Below are 25,368 nucleotides of genomic sequence, written 5' to 3'. Positions count from 1 at the left end.
CTCTTTTGACCCATTCATCATTCAGGAGTGTGTTGTTTAATCTCCATGTGTTCATGTAGTGATTAGTGCTTCTTCCGGTGTTGGTTGTAAGCTTTATTGCATTGTGGTCTGATAGAATGCATGGAAGTATTTCAATATTGTTGTATTTACTGAGGTTTGTTTTGTGCCCCAGGATATGGTCGATTTTGGAGAAGGTTCCATGGGGTGCTGAGTAGAAAGTATGTCCTATGGTGCTTGGGTGCAATACTCAGTAGATGTCTGTTAGGTCCATTTGATATATAGTATTGTTTAATTCAGATGACTCTCTGTTAACTGTCTGCCCTGTTGACCGTCATCTAATGGAGACAGTGGGGTGTTGAAGTCCCCTACTATTAATGAATTGGGATTAATCTGGGACTTAAAGTCCTGTAGTATTGTTTTTATGAAGTTGGGTGCACCCGTTTGGTGAATATATGTTCATGATTGTAATACCTCCTTGGTTTATTGTTGTGCAGCCCAGAGAAGCAGAGGGAGGTGAGGGGGGACCAGGCGCAGAGGGCTCATGGAGACCGCAAGAAGGAATTGGGTTTGTCTGGATGCAAAGGATCAGAAAGCAGTGGTGGTTCCAGGCCTAGAGGTCAGCCCAGTGTCCAGGAAAGAGGCTGGTGGGTTGTGCAGCCTAGGGAAGCAGAGGGAGGTGAGGGCGGGACCAGGCCCAGAGGGCTCCCAGGACAGAGGCTGGCAGGTTGTGCAGCCCAGGGAAGCTGAGGGCTGGCTTGTTCTTAAAACAGCATTGAGGTGCATCACTAAGTTATTTATTTGGGACCTCTTTAATTTTTTAAAATGTTTTATTTATTATTTTTATTTTATGTGTGTGAGTGTATTGCCTGCATGTAGGTAAGTGCACCCGTGTGGTGTAATGCCTGTGGAGGACAGAAGAGGACATTGGATCTCCTGGAACTGGAATTACAGACAGTTGTTAGCTGCCATGTGGGTGCTGGGATTCGAACTCGGGTCTTCTGCAAGAACAACCAGTGTTCTTAACCGCTGAGCCATCTCTCCAACCTCGACCTCTTTAATTTTTAAAAGATTTATTTTTAATTTAATTTAAGTTTTTTACTTCTTAAATTTTTGTTTTTGTTTTGTTTTGAGACAGGGTCTCCCTGTAATCCCAGCTGGTCTGAAACTCACTATGTAGACCAGGCTGGCCTTGAATAGCAATCCACCTGCCTCTCCCTCTTGAGTGTTGGGATTAGAGGTGTGTGCCATCATATCCCTTCTTTTTATTTATTTGTTTATTTAGTGTGTGTTTGTGCTCATTTGTGCAAGTGCACTTGGAGGCCAGAAGGTGTTGGAGTCCCTGAAGCTGGAGTTACAGGCAGTTGTGAGTGATGATGGGGGAGCTGGGAACCAAACTCAGGTCCTCTGAAAGAGCAGCAGGTGCTCTTAACCACTGAGCCATCTCTCCAGCTCCCTCTTGGGTTTTTTAAATGTGAGCATTCATAGCTGTAAACTCTTTTCTTTGCTATATCCTGAAGATTGAACTTTTGCTATCATTTGATTCTAGGAATTTATTTCTTACCTCATTTCTTCAATGACCTGATCAATCAAGTGTACTCTTCAACCTCTGTGTGTTTATACGGTTTTTTCATACTATTGGTTTCTAGTATTATTCCACTATAATTTGATAAGATAGAATAAATCAGTTGTATCATTATTGTTGATGTTGTTGTTCTTGTTTAGACTTGCCTTGTGTCCTGGGAAAAAGAGTGTGAATGTTGATCAGATCCCTATCCTTGGTTCTCGTGAAGCCTGTGCAAGTGATGGAGTGCTCTCAGGAGAAGGGGTGTGTGTAAAGGGAGGGAGCTATAAGGATATGTCCTTACTTGGAACAGCTGTGACTGGATCTCCTGGGAGCCCTGGAGCATGGATTACACCAGAGTTGGTCTCATAGGCAGGGAGATGGGCCTGCTGTATCTCCATGACAACTTGTCCAACAGGGCAGAAGACAGGTCTCACTTCCTGGGTGAGGGTGCAGTAGGTACTTATGAGTATTTTAGTGATGGCCACTCAGAGCATCTGCGAGAGATGCACCTGCCCAATGAAGGAGACCTGGGAGGGAGATCTACAGTGTCTGATGCCTAGGAGTCATGGACCCCTGGTGGTTGCACATACAAAGGAGCATAAATAAGGGAGATGGCATGCTGCTAATGGTCTCTGTTCGCACACCCACCACAGCCCTGCTGGATCACTTTTCCTCCCTTTCCTTACCCCTATGGTGTATGCTGCCTGTGCTCCTTCACTCTGACTTCTTGCTGGCAATGGGACATATGTGCTGAAGACTGTAGAGTGAGAGTTGGGTCTTTACTACCCCAGATGCTTCAGGTCCCAGCTGGCTAGTGGCGGCATCCCCCCAAGGCCAGAGTGCATCTTGCAGTGTCCTTCCTGTTGCCGATCCTGTCACTGAGTTCCCCGTCCTTCGGTGCTCCACCAACCCTTGCTGTTTCTCTTCACCCACACATTTGTGAACGGTTCCTCCATCCAATCCTCTTGAGTTATTCCTTTGTGAGTCTATCTGTTGAGAGGAGGGGTATTCAGCTGTGGTCTCGTAAACCTCTCCATGCACCCCTCTCCAGGGCATCTTGCTCAGTGCAGGCTCTGGTTCAGCTGGTCTAGGGCAGGCCAAAGTTCTACACTTCTAACACATTCTCTGCATTCCTCCTTGGTTGGGGTGAGGAAGATAGAGGGAAGAGGGATCTGCCAAGACCAGGCGAGAGCACTGAAGACTTCCTGAGAATCTGCAGCAGGAGGTAATGCAGGTGAAGTTTGGGTTAGAGAGAACCATGTTCAATATAGCAAGTATTGAGACTATTCTCAAGTGTTGAAGCAAAACAGTTCTCACCTTAAAGAGGATAAGATATAGTTCATTCTGGAGCCAAATATGAGTGACTGTGGCCCAGAAACAGACTCAGGCTACCCCAAATTCCATGTTCCAACGTGAACCAGTTTCATGGAGCCTTTTATAGTAACATAAGAAGGAAAAGTCATACAACAGGACTACTTTTCAAATACATTGGTGGAAAGATTAAATAGGCCCTTACAGTTTACAGTGAAAGAGACATCTCAGCTCTAGGCCTCAGATGCTACCTGATGACACTCAGTCTTTTGGTTGGTGGAAGCAGGTGGTCTGCTAAGTTAATACATTCCAAAAGATTTTTATCTGTTAGTCACAGGATGTTAAGTCAGACACAAAGGTGGGCAAGGAATGGTTATTTAGGGGGCTAAAGACAGCTCAAGATAAGTTTTAGTTTGGCTCTTGGACCTGCAGCATTCCAAATTCTCCATAATCATTGAAGTGATAATCAGTTAACCAGCCTTGCAGGCGATTCAGTTAAAGATGTAGGTTTTTTTTCGGGGAACTTTCATTCACACAAGATTACTAGAGAATAGTTTTTAAAATATCATGGTGGGGCTGGGGAGATGGCTTAGTGAGCAGAGCACTTGCAGTACAAGTATGGGACTCAAGATTGATCCCCGGAACCCACATATAGCCAGACACAGTAGAATGCATCTGTAATCCCAGTATTCCTACTGCAAGACCGGAGTCAGGAGCCAGGAGACTCCTGGGGAGACAGACAGACAGACAGACAGACACACGCATGCACTCAGATTTAAAAAATGGTAGAGTAATCCAGAAATAAAATATATTCAGTAACTGTTTGGGGGAAATAATTGTTTATTTTAAATATATCAGAAGCTTTATGTTAATGAAACCCTCTCCTCCTCCATTTTCAGGAACATTGAACATTGACTCAAAACACGTGCAGTGACAAAGAACTTAGGTTTCTAGGATGTTACTCATGTCTTTGAACATGCAGTTTTATATTTTATCTCATTAATTTAGATGATAGCAAATCAGTAAAATTTAAGAGCTAATCCAAGTTTTCAAAAGAATACATTGCTGTATTAATAATTTGTAATAGATTTATTAATACACATGTCTTAATATTGTCTACATGTTGGTATAAATTCAGTGTTCTGGGTTAATAACAGTTACTCACAGAATTCTCATGTTGAGACAGAGATTATTTTATATAGCTATTAATAAAAATAGAAACATTATCTCACAATAGATTAGACTCTAATTAAAAAATATATACAGTCTCTGGGTTTGTTCCCTTGTGTTCTGCTTTGGCTACATGCAGAAAGCACTTCTTCCTATTATTCCACATTTCAGTTGGTGCGTAGGTATTCCAGCTGCTTCCTTCAGGCCTTCATTTGACCCAATGATGGTGATTAAGAACTCTGATTACACTGTGCTGCTTTGTAGCTGCTCAGTCTATTATTTCCCCAAAGCTTACATCAAACAAATGACAGAGTAGAAAACACATTGTGAGAACTTTCTTCTTCCTTAGGTAAAATACTATCACTGTTTTTTCCTTTTGTTTTTTGTTTTTTTGCAGTGCTGGGGATTGAATGCAGGGCTTTTTACCTGTTAGAAATGCTGTATCACTGAGTCAATCCCCAGCCCACTCAGTTTTCAATTGTAAGATACATATATACAGCAAGATTTCTTGTGCCACAAAAAAATAGACACTTCCATGGTGTCTCAGAATAAATGTATGACCTTTATCACCTCTGAAGATTTACTTCCAAGAAAGTGACTCAGATAGAAAAATATGAAGTGTTTACTTCTGGGCTAACATCCTGGAGATGGCTGGAGGTGTCACTTGGGCAGCTTTATATACTGCCTCTCATGCAAGTGGTGATGTGGACTTCAAGCAGGCACGTGTCCTACTCATGACCCGTGTCTCCAGGCCTTCCCCTGGCCCCAAACTCACAATGGATGACAGAAGCCAATGGCTCTCAACTTGAATGTACATCAGATTTACCTGGAGGGTCTGTTAGAACAGAGCTGGCCCTGCCCTAGGGTTCTACTTCCTGAGACTGGATGAGACTAAAGAATTTACAACTTCAACAAATGCCCCAGGAACTGCTGGTGGTAGTCTGAGAACCACTTTCCAGAGCTACTGTCCTAAACAACATACATTGAGTCACCATCCAATGGTTGAGGTGATGGGACATGGCTGGGATGGATTCCTCACACAAGTGAGGAACAGATCAGTCCAGGTCATTCTACATCCATTTTAATTCCTCCTCTTCTCCATCAAGTGGATACCCAGCTTGGTACCCCAGTTTTTGGCCTTCTTTAAACATTCTTTCCTTCTGTATCATTCCTTCTTATTTTAGTTTGAAGAAACAATTAGCCCTGAGAGAGGAAACTAAGAGTTGAGTTTCATTATTGACCCTGGCAGAAATTCAAAGACATTTGTAGGCCCAGGCCAGGCAAGGACAACTTGAGAAAATGTCTCACTGGTACAAAAGTCACCTTGGTTTTAGAAGAAAATGACGGGCTGTCCCACAATGGTGGGAGCAGAGGTGGGCATGTCTCTTCATTCCTTGTACTCCAAGGCAAAATGTCAGTCTTAAACTCTCCAATTCCAACAAACAAAAAGAAACTCCAAAGTTCATAAACTGTGTCCTGGCTCTTGACACCATTCGTCCTCAACAACATTATGTTAAAAGGGAATAACTCATTTTTCTTCCATGTCCTGCTCCACAATTGAATATCTATGCCTTAGCAACATGGCCCTTAAGCTTGTGGTTTATCAACATGGCCCTCAAATGCATGGCCCTAAAACTAGTTCAAATAATCCAGAGCATGGAGTTGGTGATTTTCTTTCTTTAAAAATGAAAAGACAATAGTTGGATGAAAGAAGAGGTAATTTCAAAAAAACAAAAACCCTTATATTGGCATTAAGCCAAAAGTAGAGGTCCGGGGTAGGTGGTCGAGCTAACATTGACATGTGTGCTGATGCCACCAAACCCTTCTTGTCCCACTATGTGCCTCCAGAGACACTTCTCAGCCTATAGAAAAAAAGACTTGAACTTTAAAAGGATGAGCCCTTTCCACCTCTGCTCTTGAGAATTATCAGTGTGATATATCACAGTTAATCTTCCTCCCAGTGGCTTTGCAAGAGCCCACGCTGATGGAGACTAGACCTTCTCCATCTCAATCTGCTGATGGTAGTGCCGAGCCTGCCGCTGTCCAACATTCAGCTTGTACACAGAGTTCTTGTGCTGGCATCTGCGGTAGCCCCACACAGCCCCCATGCCTGCCAGGAGCAGCAGCAGGCACAGGACAGTGACAGTGGTGGCGATCACAGGGCCTCTGCTGAAGCTGGGACACTCATCTCCCACACATGGCTTCAAGGTTGGAAGAAGCTCTTCCTCACTTGCACCAGGGCCCTCCTGTCCTAAGGAGTCCTCAGATAGCAGATACGGGAAGCTATCTTGGACCTCGGGAGCTGTTGTTTCCACTGGAGGCTGGGTGGCCTCCATGTTAGTTGAGGGGATGTGGTTAGACATCTGCTGAACAGCAGTTGTTGGTACTGGCTCCAGGGTGGAGTTGGGGAGTTCATAGGGTATGGTGGTGACGCTCCGAGGTACGGATGATTGATACTTAGTCAAATCACCATCCCTGGGGTAGGGACCCTCGGTCTCAGACACATTCATGAGTCCTGGAACCAGAGCCTCTACATCAAGCATTTGAGATGGACTGATTGAACTGTGCATCACAGACTCACTCGGGGTGACGGTGGCATTCCTGTGCTCATTAACCTTCCCAAGAATGGGCTGGTCAGGGGTCACAGGAACACTTTCACGCAGTCCTACTGATCCATCCCCCTTGTCCCCATCATCCTCCCCTTCCGCCTCTGCCTTCCTCCAGGCCCCATCTGTCACAGGGTAGCCATCTAACCAGGAATCATCGCTGCTGCTCACCACTGGGTCCTCTGCCTTGCTGTCATTCCTGTCCACAAATGGCTCTGACGGCCTGTCCGTGCTGGCATAAGTCAGCCTAGTTTCAGTCTCACCTGGGGCCAGTTTCCCTCCATTGTGATTGTCTCTGGCAGGAAACAGCTTTTTGGTCTCATCACCCACTTCCTTTTCCAAATCTGGCTTGTGGAAAGCCTCAGCAGGAAGCCAGAGGGAGTACTTTGGATTTAGTCGGGATCTTGGCCAATCTGTGTGGACACTGTGTCCAGCACCAGGCAAGCCTGTAGTTGGTACAAAGGCTTTTTCCTGGGCTGTGTTTTCTTTTGTCACCGAAATGAAGACCAGACGATCTTGTTTTGGTGTCTCTTCAGAGGCGTCCTCTTGACCCTTCTCCTCTTCTACCTCTGCTCGAGAGTCTTCCATGAGCTCCCTGAATGACACTGATCTGTCATCAGGGAAATTGTCTTCATAGTCAATATGCGCCTCAGCCTCATCTGGAAGGAAAGAGGGGGAAACCTCATTAGGTTCAATGACTCAGAGTCAATGTAGAATGCCTGAAGGGAAAAATAACCCATGGAGACTGGAAGAGAATTAACAGCAGGCGAGGTGCCACACGCCTTTAACCCCAGCACTCAGGAAGCAGGGCAGGTGGGCCTCTGTGGTTCCAGGTCAGCCAGGGCTGCATAGTGAGACCCTGTCTCAAACAAACAAATAAAAATCAAAGAAACAAAAACCAATACTGTCAGCACTCAGGTATCATAGTCAACCCTGAAGAAGCCACATACAGATCATTATAAATAATATGTAAGCTTATCAAGGGCACTGGAACTATAGTAAATATAAAACATTGAGTATATTTCTGTATACTAGATGTATACAGAAAAAGTGTAAGGGTTTCCAGAAAACAATTTTAAAGACACCATTTACAATAGCATAAAAAATAATTTTTAAAAAGTCTGGTGTGGTGGTACACTCCAGTAATCTCAACATTTTGGGAAGATGAGGCAGGAGTATCGTGAGTTTGATTATGGATGATGTAGTGAGATCTTGTCTAAAAAAACCACCACCACCACCATCAACAAAATTAGCCAACCACAACAGCAACAACAGAATTAAAAACAAAACAAGGGGCTGAGGATGGATGTAGCTTGGTTGGTAGAGTGTTTGCCTAGCAGGCACAAGGTCCTGGGTTTGCACACCTGTAATCCCAGCACTCAGGAGGTAGAGGCAGGAAGATCAGGACTCAGGGTTGTTCTCAGCTATAGGGAGTGTGAGGTCAGTGTGGGATATATTGGGCCCTATCTTAAATACATACACACACGCACACACACACACACACACACACTGGCACACATACACATATACACAGAAAACCACACATGTATATACATACTTGCACACACACACATCACTAAAGAATAGATCTACCACAAAGTTCGCAAGACTTGTACATGAGATGGTACAAAATGCATATAGGTAAAACTAAAAACTAAAATAAGTGAAGAAATATACCATAATCATATACTAGTTCAAAATTTTCAATTCTGTCCAAATCGATCTGTAAAGATGTAACAGAATTCTAAACAAAAATCTTAGATCATTAATAACCTGTTGCTGAGATTTATGAAACTGAAGTAGACTAAAAATAGACAAAGTAATCTTGAAGAAAGAGAAAGACCTGAGGGATTTCAAGATTTACTAGTATTAACATTAAGTCTGTAGTGTTGGCACAAAGACATTTATTAAAAGCAAGAATGCAGGCGAACCTCTAGGGGATGGAGGCTAGCTTGGTCTACAAAGAGTTCCAGGCTAGGTGGGGTGAAAAGGGAGATCTGTCTCAAAAATTAAAAAAAAAAAAGAAAGAATGATGACTTGGGCGTTGGAGGGATGACTCAGTGGGTAAAAGCACTTGCCAGGCAAGCAGGAGGTCCTAAATTCAAATCCCCAGAACCCGCATAAAACCTGGATGCACAGCACAGGTGTCTGCAGTCCCAGGATCCTCCTGGGAAATAGAAGGCAGACACAGTAGAATCCCCAGAAGGCCAGCTAGTCTTGTGTATACAGTAGAAAAAAGCAACAGAGAGACTTTGTCTCAAAACCAAGGGAAAGATAACAACCAACACCTGAAGTTGGCCTCTGACCTCTACATGTGTGCTGTGGTACTCTTGTACCCACATTCACAAACATGTGCGCGGGTAACACACACACAAACACTAAAGTAGAGAAGTAACTGAGGAGGACATCCAACATGAGGAGGACATCTTGGCATTGACTTCTGACCTCCACACATGCTCACATATACTCCTGCATATACAACACACACACACACACACACACACACACACACACACACACACACACAGATGGTGGTTCATCAAAAGCCACTGTGAAGAGAGGCACAGAGTTGAAGAAGATACTAGAAATATACCTAACCTGCAAAGAGTTTGAATCCAGAATTGAAAAACAGTACCTGCAAATGAACACTAAATAGACAATCCACAGAGAAGTTGGCGGAATGCTTGAAGGGGTGTATCACAAAAAGTTTTCTAGTCATTAAAGATGTCCAACCTCATTAGTACGAGAAAAGCACTGAGTGTGGTCACAGCTGTCACATAGCATGATGATGGCTAAAATTTGACAGACCGACAACATCAAATGTCAGCAAGGATTGAAAGCACAGGTACTGGCCGTGTGAACTGGCACAAGCTATGTGAAAACAGTTTTGTTCTTTGTGCTAAGACAACACACAGACACCCCATGGCAGCAATTCTACTCCTAAATACAGGCTCAACTGTGCTGTGTGCATTTGTACACCAAAATTCACACACAATTTTTTGGAATTGTGGAATGTTTACAATAACCACAAAGTGGAAACAACTTAAATGCCCATTAACTGCAGACCTGATACATAAATTAGAATCTATTCACTCAATGAGAATCAATGGAATGAGCCAACCACGGCTTCTCACAACAACATGGGTAAATTTTGTGGTCAGGATGTGGCATAAAAGAAGCCAGGCACAAAAAATATGCTCTGTGTGATTCACATAAAGTTTAACTTTAAAATATTTGTTTTTTACTTTATATATATGAGTGTTTTGCCTGTATGTATGTATGTATACCATGTGTATACAGTACCCAAGAAGGACAGAGGAGGATGTTGGATCCCCTGGATTAGAGTTACAAGTGGTCCTGAGAACCAAACCCCAGTCCTCTGCAAGAGCAGCCAGTGCTCTTAATTGCTGAGCCATCTCTCCAGCCTCCACCTAAAAGTTTAAAACCAGGCAGAACCTATGTTGTTCTAAGTTGGGGTGGTAGTTATGACTAGGCAGGAAAGAGGGGTGATGACTAGGTCTTAAGCTGAGCAGGATTTTGGGAGGTGTTAGTGACATCCTTTTTTATCTGTTTATTTATTTTTAATTAAAATTTTTTTCTTTTGGTCTTTTTTGAGACAGGGTCTCCCTGCAGCCCCAGCTGTCCTGGAACTCGCTATGTAGACCAGGCTGGCCTTGAACTCTCAGAGATCCGCCTGCCTCTGCCTCCCAAGTGCTGGGATTAAAGGTATGCGCCACCACACTCAGCTAAAAAAATTTTTTTGTCTTTTTTAGACAGGGTCTCCCTGTAGCCCCAGGTGGCCTGGAACTTGCTATATAGACCAGGCTGGCCTCGAATTCACAGAGATCCGCCTGCCTCAGCCTCCCAAGTACTGGGACTAAAGGCATGCGCCACCATACCAGGCTTGTTTTTTTTTTTAAATTATTTATTATTTTTATTTTATGTGTATGTATGAGTATATTGCCTGCATGTGTGTAAGTGCACCTATGTCATGTAATGCCTGTGCTGGATCCCCTGGAACTGGAGTTACAGATGGCTGTTAGCCACCATGTGGGTGGGTGCTAGGAATCAAGCCCGAGTCCTCTGCAAGAGCAGCCAATGTTCTTAACCACTGAGCCATCTCTCCAGCTCTGTTTTGTTGTTTTTGAGATAAGATCTTGCTGTGTAGCTCTGGCTGGCTTGGAACTTGCAGTGATCCTCCTGCCTCAGCCTCCTGAGTTCTTGGGTTATAGGCATGTGCCACCACACCCCACCTTTTAAAATTCTGACTGATTTTAAGCCTATTCAGCCACAAATGGCAAATAGTAGATAAAGTGCAACTCCGCTGATAAATGCCAAATGCATGCATAATTTTATGCTTAGAAAAAGACAGACTGTGAGTTATTTCATGGGATTTTGCACTCTGTCCTAATTAGCTTTAACTGTCAACTTGACACAACTTAGAAATCACCTGAGAGCCTCAACTGAGAAATTCCGTAGATCAGATTGGCTTGTGGGCATGTCTGTGGGGGACTGTCTTCATTGTGAAGTTTCAGGAGGCTTCACCCCACTGTGGTATTATTCTGTACACAGGTGGTGCTGGGCTATGTAAGGAAGTTAGCTGAGCAGGAGCCTTTGAGCCAGCAACCAGCATCCTCTGTGGTTCCTGCCATACATCCTTGTCTATGAGTGAGCTCCTTGGTAGGAGGTAATGCTGTGTGGAGCAGCAAACAAGCCCGTTTTTTTTTTTTCTTTTTTTGGATTAAAGGCAAGTGCCACCACGCCCAGCTCCCTTTCTTTTTGAGGCAGGGTCTCCCTGTAGCCCCAGCTGTCCTGGAACTCACTATGTAGACCAGGCTGGCCGTAAACTCATAGAGATCTGCCTGCCTCTGCCTCCCAAGTGCTGGGATTAAAGGCATGCACCACCACAACCGGCTAAGCCTGCTTTTTTAAGCTCTTGCCCAACTTCTCTCAAGGATGAACTGTAGTTGAAATAGACCCTTTTCTCTATGATAAGTTGACTTTGGTCAGACTGTTTTGTCACAGAAACAGAAATGAAGCTAAAACATACTCCATACTGTCATTTTAAGAAATTTCCAGGGCCAGGCGTGGTAGTGCACTCCTTTAATCCCAGAATGGAGGCAGAGCCAGGCGGATCTCTGTGAGTTCAAGGTCAGCTTGGTCTACATAGTGAGCTCCAGGCCAGCTGGGGCTACAGGGAGACCCTGTCTCAGAAACACCAAAAAAAGAAATTATCAGACAAAACCCATAACAGATGGCCAGAATGTCCGATTAAGCCTTGAAAAATGCAAATAGAGGCTCTCAGTGTTGCCCTTCTGCACAGACTTGGTCATGTCCCTGTCATTTCAAGTCCTGCCTTGATCCACTCCCTCACTGTATAAACTTCATTGAAGGACAAGTACATGTCCAACTCTGAGCTAGAGATAACTGCTGAACAGGACAAACACTTCCTGACCTCATGAAGCACAGGAGACACAATCCGATGGTCTTGCAGCCTATCAAGTTGAAAGGCTTACGTGTACACAGTCTCACTCATCATGCTGAATAAACATTAGGTTTTCATTTACAAATCATACTTTAAAACACAACACAACAAGGGCAGGATGACAAAACTTTTAAATGTGTGGAAAACATATCAATAAATCATACTGAATCCAGGTGGAGATTTAGGAAGGCCACAGGGGAAATCGTGCCCCTCTGGAGTGACGTGGTTAGGATGTTTGCTTGCATACACGTTTACTGATGGGCTGTGGTGGAAAGACTGTAAAGTGGGCATATCCCCATTCTTCCCTTTGAGTCTCGCATGCCTCCACTTACTCTTTGGAACCTTGGCAGCTTCCATTCGAACAAGCCCAGGATGCTGAAGGGTGTAAAAGAGAAGGATGTGAGGAGAGGCAAATGGCCCAAATGAAGCTGCCCTACACCAGACAGGGCTGGCTGACCTGGAAGCTGACCCTGTTCGCTTGAGTACAGTCAAGATCAGAATTATCTAGCTGCCTCCAGCCAGAAATGGAACAAAACAGATGATTGTTTTGTTGTGTTGATTCAGGGTCATATGTTGCTCAGGCTGGCCTCAAACTTACTATGTAGCTGAGGATGTCCTTGAACTTCTCTCTTGATCCTCCTGCCTCTACCTCTCGAGTGCACATGACACCATGCCTGACTCCAAATGATTATTGTTTTAAGCCACTAGGTTTTTGGAGGGAGAATGGTTTATTATGCAGACAGAAAAAAAAGCCCCCAAACCCTAATTAATATACTAGCAGTGGCCTGCTTGAGGGAGGAAATCAAGGCATTGAATCTGTAGCTGAAATAAGAAGTCCCATGACAGGTATTCCCTTAAAAACACCCTAACATGTTTTGAAGAGACAAGGTTCTCTATGCTTTTCAGGCTGGCCTGGAATTCATAAATTCCCAAGTAGCTGGGATGACAGATGTCCGCCATCATGTCTGGATCCAGGGGCATTTTTTTGAATGAATGAAAGAGTAAATTGTTCTGGTATGTGGGGAGGTGGAGTAACTTAGATCCCAAACTTCTCTCCAACCCTGCTTTGCAACTGCTCAGAACTGAGACCTATTTCCAGGAGCACAGTCTGCCTGAACACAAAATGACTATTGGTCCATTTCCAAGTGATGAAGAATGAATTACTTGTACCAAATCCTCTGAAAAGATGCCATTGTGGAGGAACTAGTTGAGTACACAGACAGGCACCTGGGTGTAAGTGACTCTGTACACATGTATGCGTACACACACTCATACACACACCCTCATATGTTGAGACCCCAGCTTATCCTTGGTGCCCTGACCTCTGTGTCAGTTTCACAGAATGCCCCAGTGAGAATCCCTCCCCCCCACACTGCTGGTAGATTCATCATACATAACAAAGTAGAGAGGTGATCTTTCACCAGTATCAACTCTAAATGCAAAGAAACTTGGCATTCTTCAGATCTGCCAGGTCACTCCATGTTGCCTCCAATTTGCTCTTAATTAAAACAACAACAACAAAACAAAGGGCCAGATAGATGGCTCAGCAGGTAAAGGTGCTTGCCATCAAGGCTGACTGACCTGAGTTTGACCTGAGTTCGATCTCTGGGGCCCACAGGGTGGAAGGAAATAACCGACTCCCTCAAGTTGTCCTCTGACTGCCACTTATGCACACAGACACAAAAAGACATATGCACACATACCTAAACATATACACAGAGAAAAAAACGGGCTTCTCTGATTAAGACTGGCAATATCATTTGTCCATGAGGGTAAATATAAATATTTAAAAGGCAGCTTGGCACCACGGCAATTAGCTAAACAACAGTAGTAAGTTCACCCCTTGACCAAGGGTTTTTGACCACAGGTTTTTGACCATGGATTTTTGACCCAATTTACAGTACTGGATATGAATTCTCTTTTGTATAATCCAATCAGAGAATGGGTGACAATTTTTAAAATGAAGGCTAAACAAATTACATTAAAATTTTATTCATTAAGGCCGGGCTTGGTGGCGCACACCTTTAATTCTAGCCCTCAGGAGGCAGAGGCAGGCGGATCTCTGTGAGTTCAAGGCCAGCCTGGTCTACATAGTGAGTTCTAGGACAGCTGGGGCTACAGGGAGACCCTGTCTCAAAAAGACCAAAAAAAAAAATTTTATTCATTAAAGATACCATAAAGAACGTGAAAAAGTCAATTTACCTAAGAAGATTTCTGCAATATACAGAAGCAATTCTAGTATTCATAATAACATGAAGGAACACAAGAGTACAACATAAACAGATAATCTAGAAGAAAAATAAGCCAGTGACCTGAAGAGGCACTTCTCATATGAGATACTCAGAATTCAGTCAACCTGTGATAAAGCATCTAAACATCATTAATACTCAAAGAACTTCAAATTAAATGATATTATTACCAGACCCATGAAAAATGATGACAGATTTAAAGCCTGGCAATTTCAGTGATTGGTGGGAATGTAAGGCTTCCAGAATTTTCACACATTGATGATGGAAGTGTAACAATCACTGTGAAAAAGTGGCTTCAAGCTGTAGACAAAGCTCAGTGGTAGTGTGTGTGCATAAAATGTGTGAGGTCTTGGCTTCCACCACCAGCATGGGGAGGGAGAAAGAACTGGTTGGGCATTGTAATGGTTGCTTTTCCTCTGACTGTTACAAAATGCCTGACATAAGCAACCCAAGAAGAAAGGTTTGCTTGGCTCACAGCTTCAGAGGGAACTGTCCATCATGGTAAAGGCATGTCAGAGCTCTAAGGCGCTAGAGCATTTAGTGTCGCTTCTTACATCACAGCCAACGAGCAAACAGAGAGCACAGCTGGAGCCACAGGTGGGTATAACTTTTAAAGAGTCACCCTTAGTGGTCTATGTCCCCCAGCTATGCCCCACATTTTAAACACTCCACAACCTCCCAAAACAGTGCCACCAGCAAGGGACAAGGTGTTCAAACCCATGAGCCTGTGGGGGACATTTCATATTCAAACCATAACAGGTGGTATCTGCAACGTTTGAACACACACACACACACACACACACACACACACACCCTACAATCCAGAAATTCCAGTCCTGCACAGTTCTAAGAAACATAAAATTCTAGAGGAATGTGTACAACATGGCAACAAGGGGCTATAAAAATGTTCTTACAACATTTCCATATTGGAGTTAATGAAGATTGGCATCAAGAGTAGAATGGAAGACTTCACAGCAAAGAAAAAGAATGAACCAGAGCTGTATTGCACACAGATGTATTTAACAGATGGGATGTTGAGCAAAGGGACACAAGAGAACATTCTGCATGCTTCCACCCAAAGTCCAAGCAGGGACGGCATGGTGTAGTTTTAGAAGTGTGCAGGGAGTTTTAGAAGTGTTCCCAGGGAGGCTGTGCCTGGAGGAAGCACCAGGAATGCTTCCTGGTACAAGACTTGTTTTGTTTTTAGGTGCTCCTGGAAACCTCATGATGCATACTGGTCAAGCACTCTGTCACTGAGCTAGATCCCCTAGCAGTAGCAAGATAGCTGGGGACATCTAGCTTCTTCCCTGGAGGGCAATTGCATAGTATGTGGCAGTATGATAGTTCATCGAGCTCTGTAACTTTTGACTTCTGAAACATTCTATATTTATGCTGCCCTTAAAGAAAAATTTGTGTGAAAAATCAAAAGTGTACACCCAGGGGCTGGGGAGATGGCTCATTTGAAGTGCTTGCTGTACAAGCATGAAGACCTGAGTTCAGTTTGGAGCCCCAGCAGCCATGTAAAAAGCCAGGTGTGGCAGCACACATCTATAATCCTAGCCCTGTGTGGTATGGGGTGGAGAAGACAGGTGGATCCCTGGAGCTCATTGGCCATTCGGTCTAGCTGAACTGGTAAGCTCCAGGTTCAATGACAGACTGTCCCCAAAAATAAAGTGGAGCAGCTAGAGAGATGGCTCAGGGGTTAAGAGCACTGGCTGCTCTTGCAGAGTCCCTAGGTTTTTGCCCCAGACCCACATGGCAGCTAGCAACCATCTGTAACTCCAGTTCTGGGGGAACCATTGCCCTCTTCTGGCATTCTTGGGCATTGCATGACATGAGTGCACTTACATACGTGCAGGCAAAACAATCATGCACATAAATAAATGCTTTTTTTTAAATTGAAAAGTCTGGGTATGGTGGTGTAGGTCTTTAATCTCAGCATTCAAGAGGCATAGGCAGGTGGATCTCTGTCTGATCAAGGTCAGCCTGGTCTACATAGTGAGTTCCAGAGCAGTTGGGGCTACAAGAAGACCCTGTATCAACCCCCCAACATTTATTTTTTAAATAAGGTGGAAAGCAATTGAAATAGACACCTGATCTTGACCTCTGGCCTTCATATGCACATGCATATGCACACATGCACACACTTACATGAACACCACACATACACACACACACACACACGCAATTGCACAACATATTGTCCAAGAAAAACTGGCACAGAAATTGGCTCTTGAATGTCAAAGATGAATAAATTATTCAATGACATCTGGGCAGAAAAGGCAGGTCACACATAAGGACAAAGATGAAATCAGATTTGCCTAAAATTTTCCCTCGGCATGTTCAATAGTAGAAGAGAAAATGAATAATAGCTGTAAACATTGAGGGGAAAGGACACACAACACAATGATACCACTCAGCCTTGCATTGACAGGTACTCTGAGTCAGATGTCTAGACTTTGAACTATTTTCAGAATATGGAGTATGATGTTGTATTGTGCACGTGTGATTTCTGTGAAGCTGTAAACCAGTTGCTGGTGGTGCTAAATTAAGAATTCACAGTCTGGGTCCAGCATGATGGCTCAGCAGGTAAAGGTGCTTGCTGCCAAGCTTGACAATCTGAATTTGAACCCTAGGACCTACACAGTGGAAGGAGAGAATAGATTCCCAAAAGTCCCCTGACCTCCACATGCATGCTGGGGCAAGTGCTTGCCCCTTCTTAAATAAATAAATAAAAAGATAAATGAATCCAAAAAATAAACAAAATTAAGAATTCATAGTCTAGAGTCAGCATTCCCATCAGAAATTCATTGCACAGATGAAGCTTCTGCAGTGATGCTGGGATTTCTGTCCTTCTTTTTCTTATTGGCACAGGAGTTCTCACCATGCAGCCCCAGCTATCCTCAGACTCACCACCCTTGTGCCTCAGCCCTTCCAAACTGGGATCATAGTCCTGTGCCTCCACTCCTTACTTCCCATGTCTTTATCTTTATTTCTTTTTATTTTATGTGAATGAGTGTTTTACCTGCACATATGTAAGTGCTCCTATGCATTCAATGCCCACAGAGGCCATAAGATGGCATCGGATCCCCTGGAACTGGAGCCACTGATAGTTAGCTACTGTGTGGGTGCTGGCAACAGAACCCAGGTCCTTTGCAAGAGCAGTCAGTGCTCTTAACTGCTAAGCCATCTCTCCAGCCCCTATTATCTGTATTTATTTATTTATTTATTTTTTAGTCAGGGTCTTGCTATGTAGGCCAAGCTGGCTTCCATCTCACAGAGATCTGCTTGCCTCTGTCTCTGGAGTGCTGGGGTTAAAGGCATATACCACCAAATCATGCCAGAAGCCCTTTTAAAAAATATTTTATTATTTTTATTTTATGTGTATGAGTGTATTGCCTGCATGTATGTGAGTGCACCTGTGTCATGCAATACCATGGAGGTCAGAAGAGGGCTTCTGATTCCCCTGGAACTGGAGTTAAGGACGGTTCATAGCTGCCATGTGGGTGCTGGGAATCGAACCCGGGTCCTCTGCAAGAGCAGTCAGTGCTCTTAACTGCTGAGCTATCTCTTCAGCCCCAGGAACCCATTTTTATAAAGCTCAATTTGGTCTGAAGTCTGTCAGCCAGGGCATTCACTATTCTATTCGTTACAGAAGAAGAAAAAAAAAAAAAAAGACTGTTGAGTTCAGTACTTGGCATAATCATTGTACAGTTCTTCCCGTGTGACCTCCCATGCACTTAAGCATGCTGTGAACTCAAGTGGTGTCTGCAGAGAGGCAGATGAGCCACATTCTCCTTCCCTGCTGTCCTAGAGCAGGAAACATTGACCTTGTGTTCAACATTAGAGATGTTGTGGATTGGGGCAAGGTCAGCCCACTTGGGCTGGGGAATGGACAGTCTCCACTCAGACCCTTAAAGTCATTTTGAGTTGGTATGTATCCATGTGTGTCCATGCATGTGTGTGTGTGTGCATGTGCACATGTAAGTATCTACCTCTAAGAGCCCCCTGTCACTACAACGCGCCTGGATAGAATCCCAGGGCCCTGGCCAAGCTCTTCCTGTCTCCCCAGGTTCCCAGGGCAAACAAGCTCTTGGCTCACAGTTTTCTCCAAGTAGCAAGTGAGTATGAGGACCAACAAGTGTTTACAAACAGATTCCTCATGGAAAAGTATCCTGAGCCTGAGCCTGCATTTCTCCTCATGGAAAACAGTGAAGTCTGTTAATCAGTGAACTTCAATCAGAAGTACATTCTGCCCTGGAGATGGAGCTGCCCTGCCCTTTGCTGTGGAGGTGAGAGTTCTCTCAGCTCCTCTCTGTGTTCTGAAGCTCTGATTTCAATCCCAGCATCCTTCTGTCCTCTGTGCCTGGTGCTCTCCACAGAAACCTGGGCTCACATAACCTGGGGCCTCCAATTTACACATGCAATGCTAGGGAAAGAAAGCATGGTGGATTCTTCTGGGAAAAACCAGGTCACTTGCTGGGTGTTTATATTTAACTGCTACTTTTGGAAAATGTAGGAACACAGAAGTCAGGAGTAAATGGGAGGTTTGGCTTGTTCTACCACTCTCCTCTGCCCCCCTTCTTCTTAAAAATCAAAATTTAAATCTGGATGTGGTGGCTCAGGCCTGAAATCCCAGCACTTGGGAGGCTAAGGCAGGAGGATCACTGCAAGTTTGAGTTGAGCCTAGGCTATAGAGTGAGACTCTGTCTCAAAAAAACAGAAATCAACCAATCAATCAATTTTAGCTGGGCATGATGATACATACCTTGTAACCCCAGCACTTGGGAGGTTGAGACTGAAGGATCAAGCAGGTTGAGATCAGTCCAGGTAAAGGTCTGTCTCAAAGAACAAAACAGGCTGGGTATGTTGGCAAACGCCTTCAATCCCAGTACTCGGGAGACAGAGGCAGGTGGATCTCTATGTGATCAAGGCCAGCCAGGTACACACATTGAGTTCCAGGCCAGGAATAAAACAAAACAAAACAAAAACTCCAAGCAAGGAAACGAACAAAAACAAAAACTAATTAAATTGTTTATATTTAACATATACAACATGCGGGTTGGTGAGACAGCTTGGTGAGTGAAAGTGCTTGAGCCAAGCCTGAGAGCCTGAGTCCCATCCCAGGAACCCACATGGTAGAAAGACAGAACCAATGCCTGTCAGTTGTCCTCTGACCTCCACACTTGTGCTATGGCATGTGTGTGCTCACATACATGCACACATGATAAACCAATGTAAAAAAAATTAATTATACAACATGGTATTTTGGGTTACATGTTAATAGTTAAATATCTCTATAGTGAAGTAAATTAACATATATAACATTTCAGTTACTGTTTTTTATTATTTTTGTACAAAAGCAGCTAAAATCTATTCATTTACCATGAGTTCCACATAGTAAAATTATATTATGTATCGTTCTCATGTCTAACTTCCCGTACTTGAGTCCAGTAGAAGGTTTCTCATCTGTAATTCCAGCTACTCAGGGGGCTGAGGCAGGAAGATCACCTAAAGTTGGAAGCCAGCTTGGTCTACATAGAGAGTTTCAGGTCAGCCAGGCCTTCATTGTGAGACTGTATCTCAAAAACATAAATAAATAAAGAGGGCTGGGAGATGGCTCCATTGGTAAAGTGTTTACCTTTGTGAGTACAAGGACCTGAGTTCGAGTCCCAGAACTCATGTGTGCTAGCAGGTGTTCTTGCAGTCCCAGTTGGTATGTATTGGGTGGGGGAAATAAGGGGCTAGAGAAATGGCTCAGTGTTTAAGAGCCCTTGCTGCTTTTCCAGAGAACCCCAGCCCAGTTCCCAGCAGCCGCATCTACCTGTAACTCCAGCTCCAGGGGAATCTGACCTCCTCTCTGGCCTCCCCAGGCACCCCCACACATGTGGCATATACATGCACAGACACACCTTTTTTCTTTTTTGGTCTTTTTGAGACAGGGTCTCCCGGTAGCCCCAGCTGGCCTGGAACTTGCTACATAAACCAGGCTGACCTTGATCTCACAGAGATCAGCCTGCCTCTGCTTCCAGAGTGCTGGGACTAAAGGTGTGCACCACCATGCCCAGAACAGACACATTAGTTTTAAAGGTAGACAGTACCTGAAGAATGACATCCAAAGTTGTCTTCTGGTCTTCATGTAAACATACATGTGTACCCTCACATACACAAATATTCTCATGCATGAACAAACGTGCGCGCACACACACATACACACGCAGAGAGAGAGAAAACTAACTCCTTAGACTTATCCAGCCTATGCTGTCAGCTCATTGGCCTCCTCTGGTCTCCATCCTCCCCTCTCTCATCTACCCTCCAGCTCCATAGTGGCTGATCTGTCCTCTGTCTCTGTACATTTGCAAATGACACAGTGACATGGCCAAGGGCTGGTATCAATGAGGAACCCAGAGCCCTTGTTAAGTTGCATTTTGGAAAACCTACATATACTGTCTCTTTCCCCTCTGGTCTTGGTTACACAGCCTTTAAAAATAGTCAGCTTAAAAAAGACAACCAGACATGCCAGAAATAACTAGTGGTTCAACGAACCTCTGAACAAATATGGTCACACTGACCAGGAGATTCTAAATTCAGCTTCGGTCTCATGCTGGATTGAGTAAAGAAAATGAAGCCCAAAAGGTAGAGAAAAACAGAGACTGAAGTTGACTTAAGAAACCAAAATAATACCCTCAGAAATGAGAGCAAAAGAGCAAAGTGACTTCAGGAGACAGCTACTCCTGAGTGAGCTTCCTGCTTGCTGGGAGTTTCAGGGTCCCTGGCAGAAGCACCTCTATGGATGCCAACACTGGACTGCGACAAGCCTGGTTTAAGTCCCAGCTCTGTTTTTTTCCCAGCTGTGTCACACTAGCAGGTCATGGAACCTTCCTATACCTCAGTTTCCTCATCTGCACACTGGAGCCAGCCATTCCTCCTATACTCATACTTGTGAAGATTCAGTGAGGTGAGGTGTGTAAAGATCCTTTCATAGAAAGGGAGAGGGGTGAGTTAGGGATGGTAGGAAGGTTCTGTATTTTGATTGTGGTGGTGGGTTCACAGGTGTATCCACACATAATTTTATACTTTAAAAGGTTAATTTATTATATACAAATTAAGCCTTAAACAACAGTTTGGGAAAGAAATCCCTCACATTCCTGGGACAGGTATTTGATTGGTAACAGCTCTTTTCTCAGTGCCTAACAAGGATGTGTCTTGTGACCATGGTTGAGTTAGAGCAGGGGAGGCTGGATTAAGCCAGGCATGGCCGTATACACTTGTGATCTAAGCATTTAGGAGGTAGAGGTAGGAGGATCAGGAATTCAAGCTCATCAGCTATGTAGTGAGTTCCAGGTCAGATTCCATAATATGAGACCCTGGTCTCAAAAAACCAGATGTGTGGTACAGAGAAAATAAGGTGGAACTGAGCTAGAAGCTTCCTCCCTGCTGGTCAACTTTCATAGTCCCAGAAGTTGCCATGTAGGTGCCTGGAGGAGAAAAGACGTCAATGGTCTTATCCAGCTGAGAATCCTATGATCTGTGAGACTACCCTGCCAGGTAAGACATGCCCACTCGTGCAGCAGTGACACCAAATGCTCTCTTATTGGACTGAGACCTGATCTGAAGGACAGAATTCATGCCTGGTACTGTAAACATGGTCAAAAATCAATAAACAATAAGATCATAGGCCTTACGGGGAAATGGAATACTTTCATTTAGCGAACTGACATAGCATCAAGCTGCCTTTTAAATATTTATGTTTATATCCATTGACAAACACTACTCCCAACCTTAATCAAAGAAGTCTCTCCAGGGAATTATGGTGACTGCAGAGGCTGGTATCTGAGAATAAGTGACGTGATGAGTGCCTGGTCCTAAACACAACATCTATGGCATTCTCTTTAGGCTCAGGGAATGTTGCAGAAGTGGGGGTAAGAAGAGGAAGAGAGGGGTGGGAAGACTGTAAGAGCCAGAAAATAGAGAGAAAATGCCATCTCCTAGAGGAGACAGCCATTGCAGTCAAGAACTCATAGTCCCTGCAGATGCCTGCCCTGGTCGGCATTAAGAATGGGCCTGTCAACAGCTGGGCATGGATGGAGGAGGGGCTCAGGGAGCCTACCCATCATTGCTGAACTATCTGCTACTGATAGATTCAGAGATGGGGAATCATTGCCTTCAGTTGTGTAGCCTCTGATGACCCTACCAGATTCCAGTGGATAGTTTTGATCCAATATGTACACAGAGGGTGCTGGTTAAACTGAATGGATCACAAAACACAACTGAAAGTCATGAATCTGGAAAGGGAAATGGTAGTGATGGGGGGTGGTTGGTAGGGAGGGGAAAGGAGAAGAGAGAGGGTGGGATGGGGGAGTAATCAGAATACATTATATACACGTGTGACATTATCAAATAACAAATCTGATTAAAAAAATATTCAGGGCTGGCAAGATGGTTTAGTGGGTAAAGGTGCCTGCTGCCAAGCCTGATGATTTGAGTTTGATTTCTGGGACCTATGTGGTAGAAGGAGAGACCCCACTCCTACAAGTTATCTTCTGAACTCCACATGCACATCATGGCACCCATATATTCATATACATACAAAGTAAATATATAATAAATGTAAAAAAATTCAGTGCAAAAAATCTTAAACATCCCCATACACACACACACACAATCTTCATCAAATATTTCACTGTAATCTGCACATTTATTTTGTCCAATGAGCATCAGGCTGCTTCTTCTTTTTTTTTTTTTTTTTAGGGAAGAGCTTCAAATTGAAGAAAGTCATTTGGGGAAGTAGGCCAAACCAGAGTCCCAGTGGGAAATGTGGGTTTGGATAGCAGCTCTTTCTTATGTTCTGGACTGACTGGTGCTCTGTTCTCCATTCCACATCCTAACACTGAGCAGAAGCCTAAGTGCTCTATGTCTATCAAGCTGAGTCAAACGCAATCCCAACCCCAAAGCAAATACTAATCATTGGGTGCCTCAGGGAACAATATGTTGGAAGATGAGGAAGTACCAGGGGAGTTGGCAAGTGAGATGCTGCAGGTGACACTGTAAAGAAACTGTGTTTCTAGAGAGAAGTGCTCCAGGGACTCAAAGGCTGCAGAAATTGAGGAAATCAAAGCTAAAAATGTACATTGCTTCCCAGTGTGCAAGGCTTTCTGGTGACAGTGTGTTTTCAGTGGGTTTGGGGAGTGGGGGACATACCAGGGCCACATTGCATGATGGAGGAACAAGATGAGACCAAGGCCACTAATGTGCTTTTTAAAAAATTAGTATCTGTTTGAGACAGGGTTTTCCAGTAGCCCCAGGTGGCCTGGAACTCACTTTGTAGACCAGGCTGGCCTTCAACTCACAGAGATTCACCTGCCTTTGCCTCCTGAGTGCTAGAGCTAAAGCTATGTGCCACCACACCTAGCATTCTTAATCCCCAAAGAGGTCAGGAGGGTTTCTTTTGCTTGCCCTTTTTTATATCAATTGTGTGTGTGTGTGTGTGTGTGTGTGTTTCACAGCATGTTTGTGGAAGTCAGAGGATAACTACTTTTGGAAATCAGCTCTCTCCTTCTACTATGTGGGTTGTGGGTTCTGGGGATTGAACTCGGGTCCTTAGGCTTGGTGGCAAGTACCTTTGCCCCTGAGCCATCTTGTTAGCCCTTATTTCATTATTTTTTATTATTTTTATTTTATGCATTTGAGTGTATTGCTTGTATGTATGTATAAGTGCACCCATGTTGTGCAGTGCCCATGGAGGATAGAGGAGGGTGTCAGATCCCCTGGAACTAGAGTTATAGATGGTTGTTAGCTGCCATGTAGGTGCTGGATCCTCTGGAAGAGCAACCAGTGCTCTTAACTGCTCTCCAGCCCCAGATTTCATTATTTTTAAGATAGTTTATTTAATAGATCTGAATGATGGAAAAGATTCGAAGAGAGCAGAAAACAGAACAATTCTCTTGGTTTTCCTGAGTCTTAATTTGCTCTTTTGAAAGAATGAGTCTATTGATCACATGAAGTTACCCATGGAGCTCCTGGAGTCCCTTAAAACTTGACCACTATGCAAAAATAGGGGAGGACTTATTTTACCTGCCACTTTCTCCCCAGTGTGCCAGTGTTTCTCTTGCTTTGGCCTCTAGAGCCCTGGTCTGGCTCTTTAGTCTTCCATTCTCCTGTCCAAATCCACACATCTTGGTTTCCACTCCAAGCTTGGCAGCAGTAAGTCTGGCATGTCTTTCCTGTGCCCAGCATCTATAATTGGTTGTTTCCCTAATTACAGAGAAGTCCTGATGCTCTGCTACTTAAGCGGGGATGCTGCAGATTTCCACGCTGGGTCTGGTTTCTATTGGACTTTTTCCTATGCCAAGCCTCATGTCCTTCTTTAAGGCCCTGTTTTCTTCTCGGCCATGGCACCCTGAGAACAGTCCCTGTCCTGGCCACACGATCCAAGTGTTGGCCTGCTAATGTGCCTCTGGTTCCCTTGGCTCACTGACCATCTCCTCCTCCCTGTTTTCAACTCATGTAGCCCCCAGCATCACTGTTGTCTCCTAACCTCAGCATGAAGTGGTCCTGTGGCCTCTGGCCCCGCCACCAGGCGTTAAGACAAAAGGGTCGTTGGGGCCTTCCACCCCAGATTCCATAGGGTCTTTTATTTACTTATTTAATTCATTTATTTTTTAGATTGGGGGGAGGGTCAAATGTAGCCCAGGTTGGCCTTCAACCTGCTGTGTATTGGAGGATGACTTTGAATCTCTAATTCTTCTGCCTCCATCAGCCAAGTGCTGGGGCTTATGTGGTGCTGGGGATCAAGTCCACAGCCTCATATATGCTATGCAAGCACTCTAAGCTATATCCCCAGCCCCCAAGTTCCATAGGCTCCCAATTATGCTTTTGGAAGTCTGTAGTGTCAGAAAAGTGTCTGGCACTAAGTTTAGCTATTCTCCTTCTTCCCTTCCCTTCCCTTCCCTTCCCTTCCCTTCCCTTCCCTTCCCTTCCCTT

The 25,368-nt window shown here is 44.2% G+C and overlaps 1 protein-coding gene across 1 annotated transcript in view; it reads right to left on the bottom strand.

Moving 5' to 3' along the window:
* Positions 1 to 4,020: 4,020 nt before the first annotated feature.
* Positions 4,021 to 25,368, bottom strand: part of Susd5 (sushi domain containing 5) — a 66,746-nt gene continuing 45,398 nt past the window's right edge. Inside the window, exon 5 of the mRNA XM_008833432.3 lies at positions 4,021 to 7,310. Within this exon, the coding sequence (XP_008831654.1) occupies positions 6,037 to 7,310 (1,274 nt within the window). The 3' untranslated portion in view covers positions 4,021 to 6,036. The remainder of the gene's footprint in view (positions 7,311 to 25,368) is intronic.

This window comes from Nannospalax galili, unplaced genomic scaffold, assembly GCF_000622305.1.
Source record: "Nannospalax galili isolate Female #2095 unplaced genomic scaffold, S.galili_v1.0 scaffold1176, whole genome shotgun sequence".
NCBI lineage: Eukaryota > Metazoa > Chordata > Mammalia > Rodentia > Spalacidae > Nannospalax > Nannospalax galili.
The sequence above is the reverse complement of the archived record's forward strand: the minus strand, read 5'-3'. Positions and strand labels throughout refer to the sequence as shown.